At 39.5% G+C, this 22,189-nt stretch overlaps 1 protein-coding gene across 1 annotated transcript in view; it reads right to left on the bottom strand.

Moving 5' to 3' along the window:
* The window catches only part of GSAP (gamma-secretase activating protein), a gene marked incomplete at its 3' end in the record, with an annotated part of 48,295 nt that overhangs the window by 11,093 nt on the left and 15,013 nt on the right, over positions 1–22,189 (bottom strand). Inside the window, 15 exon segments of the mRNA XM_082014261.1 lie at positions 1,531–1,626; positions 2,361–2,441; positions 2,444–2,545; positions 3,183–3,244; positions 4,917–4,948; positions 5,364–5,419; positions 5,841–5,966; positions 9,870–9,923; positions 10,581–10,663; positions 11,375–11,444; positions 11,742–11,959; positions 13,240–13,332; positions 13,789–13,866; positions 16,103–16,180; positions 20,698–20,783. Of these exon segments, the coding sequence (XP_081870387.1) occupies positions 1,531–1,626; positions 2,361–2,441; positions 2,444–2,545; positions 3,183–3,244; positions 4,917–4,948; positions 5,364–5,419; positions 5,841–5,966; positions 9,870–9,923; positions 10,581–10,663; positions 11,375–11,444; positions 11,742–11,959; positions 13,240–13,332; positions 13,789–13,866; positions 16,103–16,180; positions 20,698–20,783 (1,315 nt within the window).

Here is a 22,189-nt window from a genome sequence, read left to right as displayed (position 1 = left end):
GGATGTGATGCTGAGACAGACAAAACCAGGTACAGCAACTTCTATGCACAAAAGTCAGAGTTTATACAGCTTATTTTTTTAAAGTTTCTCTTAAGAGGATGAAATACAGAAAATTACAAATTTGGAAAGCAAGTTTTCACTGTAGTTTATATAGATTTCTTCAAGCAAAACTGTCTCCTGTTACACTCACAAAAAGTCCATCGAAGTCAGTTTGTAGGAGTAGTGATGATTTACTCTCATGCCATACGATCTCCATCAGTGACACAGACACCCAGCAAGTTTGCAGATGACACCAAGCTGAGTGCTGCGGTTGACACACCTGAGGGACGGGATGAACCTCATGAGGTTCAACAAGGTGAAGTGCAGGGTCCTGCTCTTGGGTCAGGGCAACCGCTGGTATCAGTACACGCAGGGGAATGAAGAGATTTGGAGTAGACCTGCCGAGGACGACTTGGGGGTACTGATGGATGAAAAGCTGGACATGAGCCAGCAATGTGTGCTCGTAGCCCAGAAGGACAACCATATCCTGGGCTGCATACAAAGCAGCATGGCCACAGTTTGAGGGAGGCGATTCTGCCCCTCTGCTCCACTCTGATGAGACCCCACCTGCACTACTGCATCCAGCTCTAGAGCCCTCAGCACAGGAAAGACATGGACCTGTTGGAGCGGGTCCAGAGGAGGGACACAGAAATGCTCACAGGGATAGAGCGCTTCTCCTATGAGGACAGGCTGAGAGAGTTGGAGTTGTTCAGCCTGGAGAAGAGAAGGCTCCAGGGAGACCTTATTGCAGCCTTCCAGTCCTTAAAGGGCGCTTAGAAGAAAGACGGGGAGAGACCTTTTAGCAGGCCCTGTTGCAATAGGACAAGGGGGTAACTGTTTTAAACTAAAAGAGGGTAGATTTAGACTAGATATAAGGAAGGAATTTTTCACGATGAGGGTGGTGAAACCCTGGCCCAGGTTGCCCAGAGAGGTGGTAGATGCCCCATCCCTGGAAACGTTCCAGGTCAGTTTGGATGGGGCTCTGAGCAATCTGATGTAGTTGAAGATGTCCCTGCTCACTGAAGGGGGGGTTGGACTAGATGACCTTTAAAAGTTCTTCCCAACCCAAAGATTCTGTGATTGTATGATACTTGAGAGAAATTGTTTTTAATTTGTATTTCCCCTGATGGCATTTTCATGATTCAAAACACGCAGCAATGTATTCTACAGGAAACAAAATGGATCTACAGACTATTCTTCCAACTCTTACGGTAAGTTCACATTTTCACTTCTGGGAAGTAGACTGTATTTGTACAAGCTGTAAAGGGAACTGTTTCTTCTGTATTCTGAGTGACCAATACAAGTCTTTTTACTACTATTTAAATATTGTGTCTTTTACCAATATAAACAATATTAAGCAGCAAAATATAGTTAAACACCTTAAAAACAATCTCTTCCCACCAAACATATGCTATATACACACAGTACATACCCAAGACCCACCCCTCCATACATGCTTGCTCAAAATAGTGACTATGAAATCAAACTAACCAGGTTTGCAACGTAATCCAAAACTATTTGGTCAATCTTCTTTTTTCCTACATACTGTAGATGTCTCATAAGGTGATCCTTTAGCTGAGCAACCATCTAGAAAAAAAAGCCAACAATTTAGCATCCTTATGGCATCTTCAAAAAGATGCAAAAGCTCCACCCAGTGCAGTTCCTGCTCAACACAAATTAGCCCCCCTTACGGAACAGTGCAGAGTGAGATCCCAAGGTTGCAAAATTCAACAGCAGACCTGAATATTCAAAATGGTTGCTTGGTGCAAACTAAGCAAAATGAGTGCTAAATTAAACTTTCTATGACATTGAATAGAAAAAGCTTACAGTTCTTGCATCTCTCTGGGTCAAGCCAAGTGAACAGGGTGATAGAAGGACTTTAATATGAACATGGAATCCTGAGAATGTAAGTATTTATTACATACAAATAAACCTGAGGGATTTTATGACAGAGAAAACTAGCACAAGTACAGTTTGTGGCAGTAGCCAAGAACCTGAGAACCTGCGTGATTAATGGCAACTTCAGGTTAAACATTAATTGTGAAGTCTTTAAAATCAGATGTTTGTTATGATGTAGTCCGTGCCACTCCCTACCCTCTCCTTTCTGAAATACTCTCTGACCTCACATAACTTCGATTGCAACTCAAGTCCATGCTGGTTCTTTGCTGAGAGTTACTATGAAGCATTACTTGCTCCAAAGCTCAGAGAAAAACTGAGGCAAATAAAATCTCTGTCTCAAGCAATTTACAAGTAGATTAATCTCAATGTGTCAGGACAGCAATATAGGTACTAGGAAAGCATAGACAAAGAAGAGCAGCGACCTGCTTTTTGGATCTGTCTGAATAAACTGCAGGGAAGGAATGCAGAGAAGCTTCAGAGAATGACAGGCAGAACTTGGAAACAAGGGGAGAAGACTGAAAAGAATGAAAATTGGCCTTGGATTAGGACGGACGGACAGTGTTGGCATGCTATTCACAGATGCAGTGCTGAGACCTTCCAGTGCATGCTGAAAGAGTTTTATTTGGTTTTAATAGTAAGAGAACAAGAGATAAGTGGAGATGTGTATTTAGACAAAGGGAAGGCAGGTAGGGATTTGAGATGGGATTTATTACCCAGAAGCATAAGGATGGTAGATCCTTTGGGGAGTTCATCAGTGAAAACACTGCAAAAGAGGAAAGGACTTCAGAACAGCCACAGCAGTCCCAGAAGTGAGATAGAAGGAAAAGGAGACAGTAAAAAAAGTGTTAAATTGAGGAACAAGAAGATCTGTGATCTCTTTGAGGGAAGCAGTGGATGGGGAATTCACCTATACGGGTTTTAAGGACGTAAAGTAGCCCCAAAATAACTGACAGATTAAGATGAATTCCAGGAGGATGGAATAACAGTTTCTAGCCAAAGAAAAGTTGTATGCAAAAAGCAGTTTGACAAATCAACTTTCCATTGCTGTTTTTCCCCAATGCCTTATGGTATCACGACCTATTAAGATGATATCATGAATATGAACTCTAAATTTTAAGAAATACCATGTTTGTCCCATGACTACTTTGAGTGAGCTGCTACTCAGCACTGGAACTTAGAAGCTTACTCCTTACATTTGTTGAGGTTGTGCGTCCTCTAGTGTACACTGTGACAAAAACACATACCAGTCCCATTAGTAACTGCTGCTGATAATCTTCCTCTTGAAAGAGAGGTACTAGCCTTTCCTCTGAAATAAACAGAGCAAGAATCATTCAAGGACATGACGCTATAAAAATACCACCAGACTTAAACCAGCTTCAAAAGTACTTGGAAACATACACAAACAAACAGAAGTTGTGGTTTGATCTACTCATCTACAGAATTAAGATAGTGAAGAATCAAGGACTGCGTAAGAGAACTGAGGAATGGAAAACAACCCTGTATCTGCCATCTTCTCCCTCAATTGCTTAACATTGAGCACAGAGGAACACAAGCTTGTCACACCACTTTACACTTCATTTGCATTACTCTTTTCTTTGATATTTAAGGGAGAGTTATTACAGTGTGGTGATTCACTAGCGCAAAGAGGCTCAGAGAACCTTCTGGTAACACCAGTGCAAACGCATATGCTATTCAAACTTGCATATGCTTTACAAACAAGCCAAAAGAGCTACATGGGTTTTCCAGGGAAATGGCTAGACACAAAGTAAATACTCCACAGAATCACCTCCCGCTTTCCTGGTTCTCTCCCATGGTCTGGCTGCTTCTGTAATTCAGATTTGCAGATAGCTATGTAAAACACCACAACTTTTCTAACTAAATGGAAGGAGGTTATAGTATCTTCTGAAACGTAATACTCTGTATTACCTAATCAGTGCTTCCTGTCTACTAACAAAGGAAGAAAAACAATCTCTTATTTCATCATGTAGCATAAAATCAAGTCAACATTTTACAGACCCAAGTGCTAAATTTTTTACAAAATTCTTTCCAGCCATCTTTGCTCACCTTGAAATATATTTACTCCACCACTTGGCAGCACAAAGATCTGTGTTGCTTGATTTTAAAGGAACTGAAGAAAAATCTACAGGGAAGACACACTGCAATGATGCTTGTTACTGGCTGGCAGCTATATAGGAATTCTCTAGTAACAGTTAAACATCTAACTTCTTTATCAATAAGCACCTTTGGAACCTGAGGCTAGCAAAGTCAGTACAAGGTCCCTCAAAGTCAGGGCCCAGAGCAATACCAGCAGTGGTGCAGATGACTGGTGTTAGGGGCTGAAAATGAATTCACTGAAAATTCTTCATAATGAAAGGAGTGAGCGGCACTTAGATCAGCATCATTTCACAGCACAGTGGCAGGGCACATAGAAGGCACTAATGTGGGAAAAGCAGGAACATAATTTACTGTTAACTTCAGTTTTACTTATTTGTGACAGAGGAACTGAGTATCACAAAAATCTCAAGTGATCCTGGTTTAAGGAAATTCATTACATGTCTGCTTTCTATACACCATGATTTTTCACCAGCCATAATCTGCTACTGTACACAAGTTCTAGAGTTGCCAAGGCAGCTGTAAGTGGACAAGACTAAACAGTAACCTGGCGTCACTGATATTCTGCTCCAGGAGAAAAATCCTGAAGAAGAAATCCTTTGGCAGACACAGGTTTACTGTTTATGTTATTACATCCAATATGAAGTAGGAATTTTATTTTCAAGGGTTTCCTAGTCAGTGTATGATCCTATCACATCTATCAGACAGAAAATTTACTTCTAATTTAATAACCACTCATCTTAATGCCTCAAACTCTTCAGTGTTGAACACACTGACAGCAATTTCATTTTAGCCAACAACAGCTACATGGAAATGTTCTAATAAACCTTACAGCTAAGGCCTACATCAAGACAAGGTTTACTTACCAGAGTCACAAGTGTCCATATGAGAAAGCACCCTGGGGTTTGAAAGAAAAATCAGCTTGTTTCATATGCATTACTCTAAAGGACGCAAAAAGCTTAAGGACATAAGGACATTAAAAAGCTTAAATGACCTTTCAAAGGCAGCTAAAGAAATCCAAAACCTGTACATGTGACTACATTTAGTAAAGGTATTATACGGCATAAAAAAATTCTATCTGTCTAGGTTATGTAAGACTAACTCTTCACATCTACCATAAATTCCCTAGCTCTAGAGACCTGGATATATCAGATCATGCTGTAGTGATTACAAGGATTCCAATAATTGATTTCCAGCTGGATAACCTTTTTTTAAAGTAAGATACCTAATCAACTATTTAAATGGCACATTAAATCCTTCAACATACTTCAACAAAATAAGAAAGGGTAAATATAATAGAAAACAGTACCTACTTTTTGGCATTTTCAAAAATATTCCTCAAATATGCTGTGGTTCTTCTCTCCTCTCTCTGGTTTGTAAACAAACAAAAATCCCCAAATGAACAAAGTAGAAGGGCAATTAGAATACTCCCTGATAAAATGCAGATGAGAAACGAATCTGGTTTTCTCTCTGAATGGAAATAATGCATAGTGGGGCTTCAACCCACCTTCCAACTACCCATGCTCATAGGCACTTGCACACATCTAACCTACATGACAATACAGGTACATGCAAGCACTGCTTTTGTGTAGTTTCTTGCATTATTTTAACAGAGTAAGATTCACAGGCAATCACCTATAAGTAAAATGACTGCAAGTCTTTGCACTTCCCGTAATCAGATTCTCATTTCTTTATCCTCAAAATAAAAAAAGCTAACTCTTCTGTGTTTGGCTTTAAAATATCCACTTCAGAGGCAGCTCTGGAGACTGTTTCAGCACGTGCATATTTACCTGTTCTGAAAGGTTACGCCATTCCTTCCTGAGCACATTATTGTGGTAATGCAAGTGTGGTTCCGCATACTTCACACTCTCCAAGTTTGAGTTGAGTTTCTCCCAGAAGCCTTTGGAGTTTTGGAACTGCAAAGTATTGCAGGGAAAGCATCAATACAGGCTGCACTCTTAAAGAAATATCTAATCACCCTCCCACTAAGCCATTAGAAAGAACTGTGATTAATGTACCTTCATAACAATCTAAGTGAAAAAAATTTTTAAAAAGCAGTTACACTACTTTTTTCTAGTACTTTTATTTCCTTGATTTGACGGCAGGGGTAGCACTTACTTAAACTTGAGGTCAAGATTTGGTGCCTGTAATGCAGATACTTTGCCAACTTAGGATCCTTTTAAGTCACTGGGAAGAAATGAGTACTTTTAGGTCATAATTAATCTGACCTATTTCAGGTGTTTGGGACGGGATGGGAAGAACTGCACCACCAACTACAGTGGCCATATTGTCTAGACTTCTACTGATTGAAAAAGGAGCCTTAGGCAACTGACTTAGATGTAAATGTTTACATTTGGTCAAATAAATCCCATTCCGGGCTTCTAGTAGTTCCAAATAGAGGAACACCACCATGACCCCAGCAGCTGCAGGCTGCCACTATATTCAAGCTGCACTTGCTTACATTGCAAACATCCATTTGCTAACATCAATTAACAGTACCTCATCCCAGAAAAGAAACAAAATCCAAACGGTTCCATAACAATTCTAAAGCCTTTGACTCTAATGCTGAAATTAATTTAAATTCAGCTGTGAACAGACAGGAGGAAAAAACCCCAAACAAACACACATTGGTTTCCTGAGCTATTTCTTGGACTGGGTATAAAGATTTGAAGCCGCTGTTTATAAAGGGGGAGTGATGTGATCATTGATGAGGAAGAGATGAGATTAAAGCAATTCTTTTTGGCAGTTTTAAAAAACAAGAGGTGGTACTAGCTGTTCTTGCCCCCCTTTATATACGTTTACCTTCCCATATAGACACTACAGTGTGACATTTGAAGGATGAGAAGTTTGAGTTCACAATATTCCCCCATCTTGCATTAACGTGTTGGATTTTTGCTCTCTCTCCCCTACTTTTCTACAATGACAGTAACTTTAGAAGAAAACACCAGAAGCCTTTAAAACCACTCCCTACTATAAACTACAATTTGCCAAGGAAAATAAATTGCAGAGATTCAATCCTGCCAGCCACTTCCCTCTTGCTGCCAGCGCTGATTGTCACTTTATTGTTGTAGCTGCAGCAGAGAAAAATAAATCTCCTTTTTGCTTCACGTTAGTTATATTTAGCAGCTGGAAACTAGGAGTGCATATGGCACCACATGTTCACCCTGCTGGAGCTAACTGACAAGATCTACAACCTGCTACTGAAGTATCCTGCCTAAATGTTACCAACATGAAATCAGAGAGATTTCAAGAATATAGCATAAGGGTATCATCTAGTGACCAAGTTATGCAACTGCGACATCACCACCACTGCCACACTGCATTCAGGCCACAACTGGATTTTGTTTGATGTGTGGCAGGGGGGAAGCAAGACAGCAAGTTTCTTTCATACATGGAATCTGTAACAGGAAGTGGTAGACTTCAGAATTAAAAGCAGACACCACTGAAAACCTGCACTGTATTAAATCTCATTAAAAAGTCAAAAGTTTAAAATAAAGGATTATTTTAATTAAATCTGTTATTTCTTGAGGATCATCAAGGCAAGGATTAGAAAGAGAACGCTTTTTTGTCTTAGGTGGTGATTATTTTGCAGGCATTTCTAGGGAGTTGGGAATTAATACCCAAGCATGAACATCTAAAATACATTGTATTACCAGAAGTCAAAGCAAGGCCTTACCAGTTTGCAGTCCATGAAAAGCTCCAATGAAACCTTTCATAAGCAATGTTTTTTTAACTGAAGATAAAAAAAAGCTCTCAGCTGAAAGGATGCAGGGTGACAACGATGTTTAAGAGGCACATGTCCTCCCCGCTCTCTCTGGGGGAACTGTAGTGCTACGTCTCCCCAGCAGTGGAGTTACTCAGTCATGTAACTACGTAGCTACACAGGTAGCTACTCCTTAAAACATCACTCTTCACCCCAGTGGCTCAGCACAGCACAAGGGAGAGGCTCCTTCTCCTGTGCTGATCTCTCTGACAACTGCTTGCACTACACATGTTCAGTCTTCTCCTGGACCTCCTCCTATTTTCTTCCCTTCTTCCTCCCGCCCCTTCCTTCTCCCCTTCTGATCAAGCCTATTTGCACCCCTTCGAGTTTGTTTTCTGTGTTTAAAAAAAGGGAAAAAAAATCAGACTCTTATTAATTGCAATCCTTATGTAAAGCTTTTTGACAATCACACTCTGACTGTTCCCCCTTTCTCAAAGATTCTCTCAGTATCTCTCCCTGAACAGGAATTTAATGATAAAAATACACCTGTTACCCAAGTAGCACAAATTTTTTTGTGAATATGAACATAGCCCTCCCAAAGGCTCTTAAAAATTCATGGGCTTGAGAAGTCCAAAAAGCTTCACAAAGCAACAATTCACCATTGTTTCTGTGAAATGCCATAAAATCTTTGCAAAAGAAATACTACTTGTAAGACCAGATTTGTCACCAAGATCTGACTTGTGATGCCAACAACGCATAGCAACTGAAACCCAACAACTGACTGGTTGAAGTTGAGCTATGGTGGATTTGTTTCACTGGAGTGGTACAAAGCAGCCAAAGCACTAAACCTTACACTGTATATTGTCATCTTTGTCCTCACTCAAGAGTCAGAGCAATTTGCAGCCAGAAGTAGCAGGAAATATTTGTCTTCAGTTCAACTCTGACCTTTTCAATCTGTTTAGGTTTCAAACAGAAATAGGAAATGAGTTCCACCATCAGGAAGTATAGCTGCTAAAGGCATGTGCCCCCAGGGGCTTGAGGTTCAATCTCAGACAAATTAAAGGCCTGCTAACTTTGACCTCAGTGAATTACAGGGATTATCTTGCAACAAATTTTCCTCAAAATCTGATTTTCCCAGGTGTCCCAGCTCTCAGGGTAGCCTTCCCAAGCAAAGCATGCAAAGCCCGATTCCATAACAAGCAGTCATGTGAACCTGTAGCAGCACAGCTGTAATGCACTGTTGCAGAGTGAGCAAACAGTGGGTAATTTCACTGATTTAAAATGCTGAAGCTTTGTGAGCTAGTTATAAGCACTGGCGGGGAAACAGACTCTCACCTCTTTAAAGTGCTATGTGAAACAATATTGCCATGTATCCAGTCTACTCCCACGTGTTGCTGCTACTGTTGGGTTCAGCTCTGATTCTCACATTAGCCCTCTGCCACAAGCTGCTTACTAAAAGCCTCTTTCAGATTTTGTAGGGGAACACTTAGGAAAATTTCAAGTATTTCTCTTAACTGGAGCTGAGGCAGGGGAATGGAAGATGGGAAGAATCATTTATGTTGTTTGCAATGGAAAGTACAATTTCCTACCCAAACAGCATGTGCTCTCCCCATCCAGCTCACTGCCTTTTCCAGGCTGTGCTGCAATTTGCCTAGAGTTAGGTAGCCAAAGCCCTGACATCAGTGCAATCACAGGATGCTCTGGACAAAACAAAGTGAGAGGGTCATGACCCACTAATACCAATGGCAGCACTATGAAATATCCCTTGAAGTGGGTATACACAGAGATACGTAGAAATCCTACACGTCTGTCATGACAAGTTTACCTCCAGTTAATGAAGTCACAAAATGAAGCAGTATCAATCAAATCTAACAAGAATTAATTATTGGAGTACCTTCCCTGTTGAATGGAAGAAGTCTCTTCAGAAAAGGGAAAAAAATACATCTTTGAGCAAGCAAACATCAGTCTGAATAACTGGTGTTTTAGTAAATACATATGACATTTCAAACAGGGCAATTGTGGGGAAACACTGCTTCATCAGTATTTACCACATCCCCACCCCACAAAAAAAAGCTCCTATCTGGAAATATGAATATGGTTTTATACTGGAACTTACCGCTAACACAGGTAGAGAAATAATATCTGTTGCACATGTTACTCCAGGGATAATCTATAAATACAGACAAATTATAAGAATATAAGGCATTTAGCATAAAACATCGGACTGTTTGGGTTTCTAAGTGAATCTCCATTACCCACTTCCTTTGTGAAACTACGTAGCTAGCCAAAATCGTACATTCAGTTTTGCCAAAAAGAAATACAAAGATACCTCTCTCATTCATCTCACTTAAAAAAAGACAACGTATTAGAACAGTGTCGGATCAGACAAATTAAAGCAAACTATTTTCTCTAACTTGCAGGGTCTTGCCTAAAGTTATTTTACTTCTGCAAACTTACTCATAAATCTTAACTCTACTGATACGGTTTGTCTTGGAAATAACTGCATGGTTTTGCTGGTTAAATATATTTGGTATTCATTATAAACCTCATATGATACGTAATAAATTAATACCTCATTATTAAAACACAGATTTAATTATTCATTCCATTATAGTCACTGTTATTGTTTTGTAAATGCTTTTATTTGTTAACAAAAAAATATGACTACAGAATACACCACTAAGGTTAAGGCTTGACATAGTAAAACAGGCATAAAGCGGAGATATGGATTTAGATATGAAAAGGTAAGGCATACAAGTTAAAGGTTGTATTAAAGGAGAAAAAAATAGACTCCCTCTAGCTATTAAAGTACCAGCTGTTATCTTACCTCAATCCAGTCAAGCAGTGACGTGTAGGGCAAAAGTTTATCCAGGTTGTGAGTTTCTGAACACATTCTGCAGTACAGGGAGGCTGAATGCAATGTATAAAGATTTATAAGGGCAAGATTGTATAAACTATCAGTTGACAAGAGTAGGCTTCACAGTCAGTTCCTTATCTAACACTTTTTTAGGGACAAATCCTGCTGCTGTCTCTGAAACAGTTTCCTCCGTGGTGGAACTGGTCCCATTCTGTGCACAAAAGGAGGAAGAGAAGTCCAGATGGCTGCAGGGCTGGGTCAGCTGCTTGGCTACAGCTCAGCACTGCAGGGGTCCTTTGTACAAAGGCTCAGGGCACAGGACATGCACCGTCTAGGCTGAGGAATCAGCTATTAGAGGAGAATATCATGATATGCCAAATCCTTGTGAAAAAAAATGGTTTGGACTGGGCTAGAGGAGATTGGTTCCTCTGTTCCAATCTCAATTATTTACATCCCAGACACCCAAGAGAGGAGCCAGATGGAGAATTTGCACTCCAATTACCTAAAAATAATGATAAATCTATTTGTCCCACCAGACAGAAGAATGCATTTGAAAAGTTTTACTGCCAATCTGGTTTTGAGAGATCTGTGTATCTTCTAAACTACTGATACTGTCTCTAACACCACAAAATGGAGGTCAGTTAACATAAATCATAACCAAAAAGTTTGCAAAGAAGAGTGTCAGTCTGTGACATTGTTGCTTCTGCTTAAGTCACAAGTAGGGTATGCAGGAAAATTCAGCATGCAGGAAAAGAAATACCTACCAATGATAAATTCTTGAATGGGGTCAAAAGAATGACATGTTGACAGGTTTTCAGAAATCCACCAGATAATCTGTCAGAATGAGAACAAGGGAGTTTGTCGCATCTCTGTTTAAGCACATGTTGTAATAGACTGTAGAAACTGTTTTCGGTAGTAACACATTGCATGAAATGGTAATACAAAGATGTTTTCAGGACAGCCTTGACCAATAATGCAGTTTGGCTAGCCCAGCTGATGAGCCTCTTGGCACTGCAAAAAGGTACCTGCAAATCAGGACTTTTCTTCTTTGGCTGATATCTTTCATGCCCTGACCATGCTTTGTAGAAGACATCAGTCACTGAAAAAAATTAGAGGAGGGTCTTTTCCCACCTGCACTTCCAAGTCTTCTGTGTGTCGGAAGTGCAACAGAGCACAATGTAGAGCTGCCAATCTCTCGCTGTCTCGTTTGCTGTTCTGTAGGAACTGTAGTAAGGCACTGTCACTGATGCTCACGGCATACATACATCCTACGTGGCAATCTAAGACTGTTGACATGAGCGGGGATCGGATGGAGCAGTTTTGCAACATGTCAATTCTTGCATCCTCACCTGAAGAACATTGGTTTGAGAATAAAAAAGAATAAGAACATAAAATGCGGCTGCTACTAGTATTTATCTTAAGACTTACAGGTCCCCAGCAGTAAGAAACAGTCTGCCTCTTGTACTAGCTGCCCTGGTATTATGCTGAAAAGGAAGAGGAATGGTGCTGGTTGGGTAAAGGAAGTAAATGAGGACCACAGTCCATACTCTGTTCTCTCTTTCCCTGCTGCTGAAACAGAAAAGGTGTACAGATTTGAGGCTCACAATGCTGTTATAGGACAAATCAGAGCACACAGAATGGAACAGAGAAGGGCACAAGTCTAGTAATAGAGATACAAAACTAGAATTAGCACCTAAGCATAGTGGTACAGTTCAGAACTGCTCACACGCAGAATCATGATACAAACTTGTATTGGTGGACCTCTTCCCATCAATCCCACTGGCCAGAACAAAGGTACTGCTCTATGATTACTGATTGAAGCATCAGATCAAAACCACTTTATTTATGCCAGTACCAAGGTTTATCACCACAGTACTACACAATAGGATTCCAGACCTTTTGCATCAGAGATATCAGGCCCACCAAACAACTGTGATAGCTTCCACTCATAGCTAGCAGAACAGTATTTCATTACATGTATCCAACAGGTATGAGCCTCCTGTGATGCTGCCCCTGCACCAGTTTCCACTACTTACTTCTTCATCCAATCAGAAGAAGAGATTTCTGTTTTCAAACAAAGGCCCCCCACTTCCAAAAATAACCCACTTCCCATAAAGATATGTTTGTTGGAAATGAAGTAACGTGCCTCTCAGATGAGACTCTAAATCAAATTGCATCAGCCTGATCAGGTGAAGGAAACACAGATTTCCTCTCCCCACACCCTCCAAACACACACATTTAGAGCAACTCAATTGGAGGAAGGAAATGTAAAATCAAATTTACATCTCCGTGTGAAATTTCAGAACAGTAGAGGACACAGAAGCATGCGCAAAGATGGGGGAAGGGAAACCATGAATCCAAGGCAAAGAATTTCAAATTCAGTGAAAGGTCTTCTTCCATTTCATAACAAGCTAGAAGTATGTAATAGACCAAGTATGAAATGTCACTTCAGATTCTCTTTTTGAAATGGAAAGTGGCAAAAATGCCATTTTTATTTTTTCAATCTCTCTCCTTCTTCTGAACGCTGTGCAATAAAGCAAACGTTGAGAAATACAACTTTCATGTAAAGAGATTTGAACAAGTTTCCACTACAACAATAAAATTATTTCAAGCAGTAGTCTTACTATACCTGTCAGAAACAAACTATAGCACAGCAGGTCAGGATGCTGAATATTCAGGAGGTGCAGGAACTGGCCAGGCAAATAAGCAGCCACATAATAGTCTATTTAAAGAAATAACAGTGGTCAATTTAGCACTTGTTCACTTATTTGCTTTAAGAGGCTGTTTCACATGATTCTCATCTTGGACCACTTCTCTCTGATGGAATTGATTATATCTAGGAAATATAAAAGAAGTTAATTAAAAGCTGCTGTTGTATTAACACAGGAAACACTAGCAACACATTTGGGTTTCCAGGGGAAGATTCAAGAGGCTTGAGAGACTCAAAAACTCAGCAGCTGATCTCCAGAGAAAATTCTGGGGCCATTTCAGAAGAAGTTGCTTACTAATGTGAGGTATTGTAGTAGCAAATGCCAAATATAAAAATTAAGCAATTAAAAAAAAAAAAAAAATCAGCAGAAAAAAAAAAGTCCTTTCCTTGTAGAGAGGGTTAGCCATTTGTCTTGCTACTGGGGACAGAGAATGGCAGTCATACAGGGAAATAACACAAGTAACCTACCAAGATTCATAAAAGCCACTTCCTTCAATTGATGAGATTCTGTTCCTTCTAGAGAAACTGTAAAAGTTTTGTTGTAACCTAGGGAAAAATAATAGTTTTCTTTTAAAAAAAACAAACAATAAACACCATCTGTTACAAGCCAAGTATGACTTAATAGCTAGAAAACTTCAACAGTGCCAATACACCCAAACAGGGATATTTAAGACTGTTTTACAGGCCTGTATGCACAGACAAATTTGCTTCATCCTAAACAGAGTTGCTGCATACGTAGCAGACCTGCACCCACACAACGCAGTTCTTCAGTACGCAGAAACTGGCCATGCACTGCACAGCCTATGTTCATGTTTAAAGCAGCATTCCATCCCAGAGCAAGCTTGTGTAAAAATACCTCCCCCCCAAAAAAACCCAAACACAAATAATTTACGTAACTATGCTTTACATTTTGGTGATCTTTCAACTGCTTTAAAGGATTTCCAGTTTTTTTATCTGCATGCCTTATTGCTGTAATTTATTTCAGCTCTGTTTAAACACAGGCTAATTTCAGACCTGCTGTGTTTGCATGGGCTTTGCATCAACACCACTGTTATTTTATTCTAGACTTGCACTATACTTCTGGCATCCAGTAAGATTGACATAGATCCCTCAAACTTCCTCCATTTCTCAGAAAAGCTAAAGATTAAAATAACTAAAGAGACAACGACTGGCCTCCACATGTCCATGCTGCAATATCCTAAAGGCATGTGATCATACCCTAGTGTCATGATAAGGATGCTACTTAATGCTGCATGAAAATTCAAGATAAGGCAGTAGATCCACAGTTTACAGGACCACCAAGGAAAAAAGCAGACCATGAGCCACGCTTCAGTCACTCATCCAGGATTTTGATTCCTCACCCTAGCAGAAAGATACGCTTTATCTCTGCTGCAAAGAGAAAGATGGAACTTCTGAGACCAACAGCAACACTGCACATGAAGGGGTACCTAAAGCAAATAGTTTTTCACACAAGATACTGACTAAAGTTTTCTTGCAATGAGTCAGTGTACTCACGATCACGGCCCTGTCACTTGCCAACACAAACACATGCAGGCTAACACCAGCCCTGCAGAATACACCTGCAATGTCATCACTTTTGTGTTTATGCTGTATAAAGTGACTGTTTTAACACAGGGAGAGAAGCTTCCTTCCAAGCTTACAGATGCTGCAGCACAGACTGAACTCTTCACATGTCTCCAAAATGTAGCTTATGGATCTGATATACCGCTGCTTCTGTGGGTCACCTCAGGACCAGTCTGAAAATTCTCTCGTTCAACTGATGAACTTTACATGAATCCACAAACAGCTCTGTACCAAGCAACTCCATTCCATGAAGGTAATTTCAGATGCAGATGGTCAACATCACCATATTTATCCTCAGTTTCTTCCTGGTACAGACAGGGATGTACAAGGGCCATGGTTGGCTCCAAGCAATGCATCCAGCCTTCAGCTACACATCAAGTACCTCTGGGGAAATCAGCCCTGCATAGTGCTGCCACACCCAGAATAGACTTTCCAATTTGTTAATGCCTTCAAGAACACAAAAATGCAGTTCATTGTTCCAGCAGCAAAGCAACATGTTAGTGCAGTTCTGACACATTAAAAGTTTCCTGACACAAGAAAGCAAGCAGTTAAAGTAAAACAGAGGTATGTTGTCCATTTGAACATGATTACTCCATACTGTGCAGCTTCTCAATTGAGAAATAACTTGCCTCTCTCCTCCATCTATCAAATGGGAAAGGTCTTGCTAATAGCAAGCTTTATTCTGATCAGAATAAAACGATGTTCTTCATTCTCTCAAGAAAATAAAAAGCTCTTAAAATTAAGAGCTAAAGCACCACTTACATAGCAACTATTCTTACAGTGAATGTTGCACCTCTTGCTGTGAAAATGACATGCTGAACTGGAACTCTAAACAGACATTCAAGCTAGGAGCTGTTGGCTCTATTTCCCATCCAGATGCCTTATGTCATAAGTACAACACACCTGCAAGCTCCCACAGATTTCACTGATGTTTGTGCTCAGCACGCCAGAAAGTCTGGCTAGAAATAAGGGACCAAATTGATAGTCACTCAGGAGGCCACTGGTTTGAAGCTACTCATTCAGGAAGTCTACCACAGGAAAGTCAATTTTGCAGCTAAAGGCAGCTGTTGTCTTTAAACACCAGCCACAGCAGTTTATTGTCTCTAGACTTTCGTAGTTATTTGTTTTGCAAGGTATTCTGTGACTCAGCAAAGTAACATTCTCCAAAATAAAGCATAACTTAACAGGTTAATCTTACCTTTATGTAAAAAATATATGGAGTATGTTATTTCATCAGGAATATCAGAGGCTACACTACAACACACACACAAGCCTCCTAAAAAGACAAAAAAGGAAAAGAAAATTGACTTGTACACCTGAATACCTACGCATCTTTACACTGCACAAAATTAAAGCAAGACTGTTTCAAATTAGAAACTAAAAATAATCTTTCAAAAAAAAAGGTAAAGATTATAGAAATACATATTACATATCTCTAACCATCATTTACCTAGCGAAACACGAAATAAGAGAGAACAGAGGCAGAAATATGACACAATGGAAACCTGGGTCCTGACATGGCTAGTTTTTCTTTTTGGAAGTACATTTTTAGCCCTTCCCAGTAGAAATAATGCTTGCAGTCATAAAACCGATCAAGCCTTTCTCTCCACAGACTGCCTCAGTCTCTAGATATTTTCTGTTCAGGGATTGTCAAATATGCACAGAACAACATAGTAAAACAGTCTTGTTTGGTTTCTAAATAATTTCATATTGGCAGCAACATGATATGCTACTAGAGCTTTCTCACACTAGAAATGATAATCACTTCTCCCCTTTCCAGCCCGAAGAGCTATTAATTCCTTTTTTAGGAAAAAAGTCAGTCGTTGGCACAAACTTATTTCAGCCAAGGTACTCTGTGCAGGAATGTTCCCGCCTCCCAGCCTCATTCTAAATGAGGCTGATGGACTGTTTTGACTCCACTGGATGGTAGCCGTCCCTCCGTGTCTTACAAAAACTTTAATCCACTTACTCCAATGCTTTGGCAAGCTGCTTTGGCATTCGTGTTAGAAACAGCTTCCAAACCACATTATCCCAATACAGTTGGGAAAGCTGGGCCACAACTATGACTATTCACCTTTAACCTTTATTTAAAGTTTACCATTTAAAAGAAAAAAAGTAATACTAATATAGATACTTTTCTTTAAAAAAACAAAGGTTTATGTATACAGAAAAAGGCACAGTATGGAAAAAGCACAAGTACAAAAAAAAAAAAAACACCGCTACCAAGGCATTTTACTTAGTTAAATGCCTCGTACTTCTGACCACAAGGCTATACCATAGCTGTGATACACATATGGCTGAGGCACTTCACACTTCTGGGGAAGGTAAATACTTTCTTTTGAGATGCACATTTTCTTCCTGATTATTCTTAGCTGACTGAATATTGTTTGATACAGTTTTGGTTGGATGTTTGAGTCATTTAGACAACAGACAGGGCATTTTGCCAGAGCACTTGGCATACTTCAGAGCATGCATAATTTTTAAAGTAGCAGCATCAGGACTCATGAGGAAGACTGGAAGAGCTCCAGCAACCCACAATGCTGTTTTATTATCAACAGCTCCCTTCCAACACTGCAAATTTCTTTCCTGTATGCTGGAGGCTAGTGCATACACTGTCCTGTAAACTGTGCAACATGCAAGTGAGTCTGTTCCAATTGAAGTGTCTGCACGTATATATGCAAGCTGATCACAGGAAGAGTGGCTATGGGAGACTATTAATAGGATGTGCATCTTTCAACTCTAGGATATGGGTCCAAATGCTAACAAACTGAACTACAAACAACAGAAAATATCAAATGGTGTTTCAGTAATACAGACAGAAACATGACAGACTTGGATCAGCAAGATCAGATTGCCAGACTGTTACTGTCTTGGCAATCCCCTCAGGGCAGACAAATTCCTTTCCTACCCTTTCCAGTGCTCTCTGCAAATTAGAGCATATGAGGATAACGGGAAGGGAAAGCTCATTATCCTCTTGAACCTATATGATGTTTTATGCAAAGGCAGAACCAAGTCTTCTACACCATCCATTTCAAAATCATTTGCAAACAGTAAGAGCTGTATATAGCTAAATGACATAAGGTGAGAAGACTCACTTGGATGGACTCTCGCCTTTTCAGAAATAAAAGGGAAAAAAGATCTCAACCACAACAAAGTAAAAAAAAAAAAAAAGGAAGCTTTTGAAAACTAAGTTCTACTCATACAGGGTAATAGTGAGTTACTACACTCAGCAGAATTAGGGAAACAACAACTACAACTCTGCCACTTGATAAATAAACATTATAGCACTGAAGCTGTAAGAGTCTGCTATGAAGATACGAAGTTTTCTGTAGGAAACTTTAACTTCAAATTCCTCATTTCTGTTCATGCAGAAGCGTAAGACATTAAGGCTGTACCAATATCTCAACATGTCATCTGAATGTCACAATTCAAATACGACATTGCACCATGGAATTTTGTCTAGTTGTACTGGCTTAGGAGTGACTTTCCTCACCTAACTTCAGCCATCCAAACACCTCTCATTTAGAGTTCTGTACAGCAAATGAAGAAATACAGATAGAAGCAATCATCCTCTGAAGATGCCTATTTCTCTCTATAAATATAGTCCAGATGCTTAATTTTTAGGCAGGTAAAATTAGGTGACGGTAATCCAGGGTTTATCTCATCTTCCTGCCTGCATTTTTTTTTTTAAACACCAAGCAAATTTAACTGAAAAATACTTCTAAAGCACTAAAAGAAAACAGTCCAGTGTTGTCTAAACAACCACTGAATTCTGGACAAAGTTAATTCTGAGACTAGAACTGCTTGATCTCAGCTAATCTAGAAGTACGTAGGGGTTTTTATCTGGAGATAGTTTGGCTGTGCCGAGTATAAGGAACAGGGCTACTTCTGCTGTGGAAGTTTGAGAAAGGAAGAGTGATTTCATTCAGAGTTCAGATTGGCAGTAGCCAATAACAGTTTTAGTAAATAGGAAATTGCATGGAATATTCCATTTTGAAGTTACGCCGATTATTCTTTGCCAGAGATGTCCAAATGGTACAAACAGGTATATCAGCATTAATATTTGAAGCATGCTAGCAGTTCCACAGAAGGCATAGTCTGTGGCCCAAAGACCTTGCAGTCCCGTTTTGTAAATCACCACAAACAAGAACCAAAAAAAGGGAACTTTACTGTCATTTCCCCCAGTGTTCTTCGACAACTAGATATTGTCTCAGAACCAAAACCCTTTGCTCCAAACTGTCAGTTACTCAAAATGGGTTGTGCAAAGTAATCCTCAGTTTCAAACAACATTCAATGAAAAGCCACATACAATAATCTCATTCAGCAAGTGTAACTGTCAAATTATTACATTAAGCGCCAGGAAAAGCATGTGTGAAAGGTTACACACAGTATTCAAATACTGTGTTGCCAGATGGAAAAGAACATTTTACTTCAGGTTAATAAAACAAACATTCTTGTTGGAGGATGACTGAATTTCATCCCAAACTAAAAGGAGGTGCTTCAAGATGAACAAACCCTAGAGAAGTATAGGTTTAAAAGGAAATATATATACACAAATCAATAACATTTTCCATTATGGGACAGGCTGTTTGTGTAAAAAATATCCCATCTTGCTAGCAGAGAAAAAGCAGTCTAATCTACATTTGGTAGATTGAAACTTGGCTTTCTCTTATTTCTAATTCCTTCCCTCTAATCTTTGGAAGCGTGCTGTCTGCCTTGGTAAGAAAAAAATCCATGTAAGGAAACTGTATTTCACTTGATTTGCATTAATGGTCATTGAAACGCAACTGGCAAATACCTCAGCAATTCACCCGTGTGCATACAGCACGCCTTAAGAAGCAAGACATAAAGCCACTTCTGCGACACATCATATCCCCACAAAACTCTGTAGACTATTCAGCGGTTCATCAGATACCATCTCTGCTTGGTGGTACGGTCTAATTTAGAAGCTGAAAATGCAGGCATCTGTGGTGAACAGATGCCTCTTGAGACCAGTTTTTAATCAAAAGAAGCTCATGGCATGCATTAGGATGCAGGGAGATTCTTAAATCCTAAAGGCTTAAGGAGCATTTTAGGTTTAAATTTTAGGAATCATATATGTGTCAAACCCTTAAGTATCACATACTAAGTTTAGTCTCACATACTGGGCCCTTCTACGTATTGCATACTAACAGCGATCTGAAGCTCCTAGAGTCTGTACTGTAGATGCTCTGTTTATGCACGTCCACTCTAACACAATTATATGCTATGTCAGAGACCCAGACAACAAATCGAGACAAAATCTTCCTTCAATTTACTTTCTAACACATTTTTGCTCAGCTTTAACATTAAATTGCTCTAATGTAATACACAACCATGCTTTGTTACCACCTGTGTTCTGAAACTAGCAGCAAATGCTACAGTGTGCTTAGACTGAGATATTTTACCGTACGAGTTCATAATACAAGTCCAAGTTGGGCTACCAGAAAATTTCTGGGTGACTGTTTTATCATTGGTGTTGACATATAAGACCCTAGGTACTCTTCAACTGACCTTGGAATACAGCTTTCAGGAGGGTAAAAAAAAAAAAACCTTAGTAAGAAAAATAGTGCAGAGCTGCCTTCTCCCTCTCCTCACAGTTACCGGACAAGTATACTCTAAAGAAGTAAAAATCTTGCACTCACACAAAAAAAGCACACAAAAAATACCAATAAATATAATGTCTCATGAAGAAATTTAGCAATCAATTGTGATTACACTGCATGCTAATTACTAGTGGCGATCATTTTGACAATACTTGTATTTATTCATTACCTGCTTTATTTGTAAAAACCTGGAGATTCAAAGATTTAGATGCAACATCTTGGTCTTGACAGTAGTCATATCCAAAGTTCACAAGTCTATGAACAAATAATGATCAGTAAATAAATCACTTCTTCATCCACAGTGATTCATGACAACACAAAGATCACGAGAACAGTCACTTTGTCAAAGCATACTAATTAAATTATAATCACATGTTCTCTAATGCAAGTTAAACTAGGCTTAACCAATCCACTCACTGCTGTTAGAAATGAGAATCCCAGAACTGCACACTTACCAGAAACCAACAATTTTGATTACACATGCAAACTTCATATTCACTTACTGCAGCATTGTTCAACCACTCCTATACTCTGAAGTGAAAGCAACTTCTGATGAAGTACTGGAAATCCAAACACTCATCATACCTGAGAACTCAAAGGCTTTGCAGGCTAACCCTACCATTCTTACGGCTGTAAAGCTACATTTTAATCTGCAATTAGGCACACTAATTTCAGGGGAAATACTCAAAAAGGAAAGCACAAAATCACACTCACATGGAACTTGTTATATCATGACATTCTTTTTCAGTCTTGTGCTGCCTGTGTTTTAAAGTTTTTTCATGTTGTTAAAATCTACAAGTCCCATTTTTGCCATGCAGAACATGCAACAGAAGATTGTAGTCAGTCTACTTTGGCTTTTTCATTGTTGGGTTGGGTTTTTTGGTTTGTGTTTGGGGTTTTTTTGGTTTTGTTTTGTATTGTTTTGGTTTTTTGGGGTTTTTTTAAATGTTTTGTTGTGTTTTTTTTCCAGAAAGGTTTTTGATCCTGTAGGGATTTTCCCCTAGGTCTTCTGCAATAATTTGGGGGAAAAAAAAAATGAAAAAGAAATTTATAGCACTGAAACTCTTGTAAGAGTTGGACTTTGAGTACTAGCTGCAAGAGGATACGCTGCCCATTTAGGGCAACCTGCATGTGCAGTAGTATCACACTGAGTCTCCTGGATAGCACCGAGACATTCTGAGAGCCACAGTTTCGGCAGGGTGGAACGCAAGTACCTTGAGTTACTGACATCTGATCTAGAAGCTTTGGCATCCCTTTATAGATGAGGATGAGATGAATTAGGACTGAGAGTCAGACCATCCTGACTAGTTTTTCGTCAATTAAAAGGAAGCTTTAAGGAGACAAGCTCAGATGCAGTCATGTGCATGGTAGACACAGATAGACTCAGGCAAACCCTAGCCTTTGAAAGTGCAGGCTGCCTGGAAATAGCATGCTGGAGGAGAAAAGAGTACAGGCAGTGTCTCACAGGCTATAAAAAGAAGCTAGTGGTCTGGTTAACTGCCCAGTAAAACATGTAACAGCAATTGAAAATGGAGAGCTTCCCTTGGCAGGAATTTTGACATCAACACAACATGCCCAAGTTAAAACAAATTAATTTAAATAGGTACAAAATACTCAGAGGAAGGATGCTTTAACCTATAGCTAGCTCTTCAATCAAATAA

Source organism: Phaethon aethereus (genome assembly GCF_964289735.1).
Source record: "Phaethon aethereus genome assembly, chromosome: 1".
In the NCBI taxonomy this organism is placed as follows: domain Eukaryota; kingdom Metazoa; phylum Chordata; class Aves; order Phaethontiformes; family Phaethontidae; genus Phaethon; species Phaethon aethereus.
The sequence above is the reverse complement of the archived record's forward strand: the minus strand, read 5'-3'. Positions and strand labels throughout refer to the sequence as shown.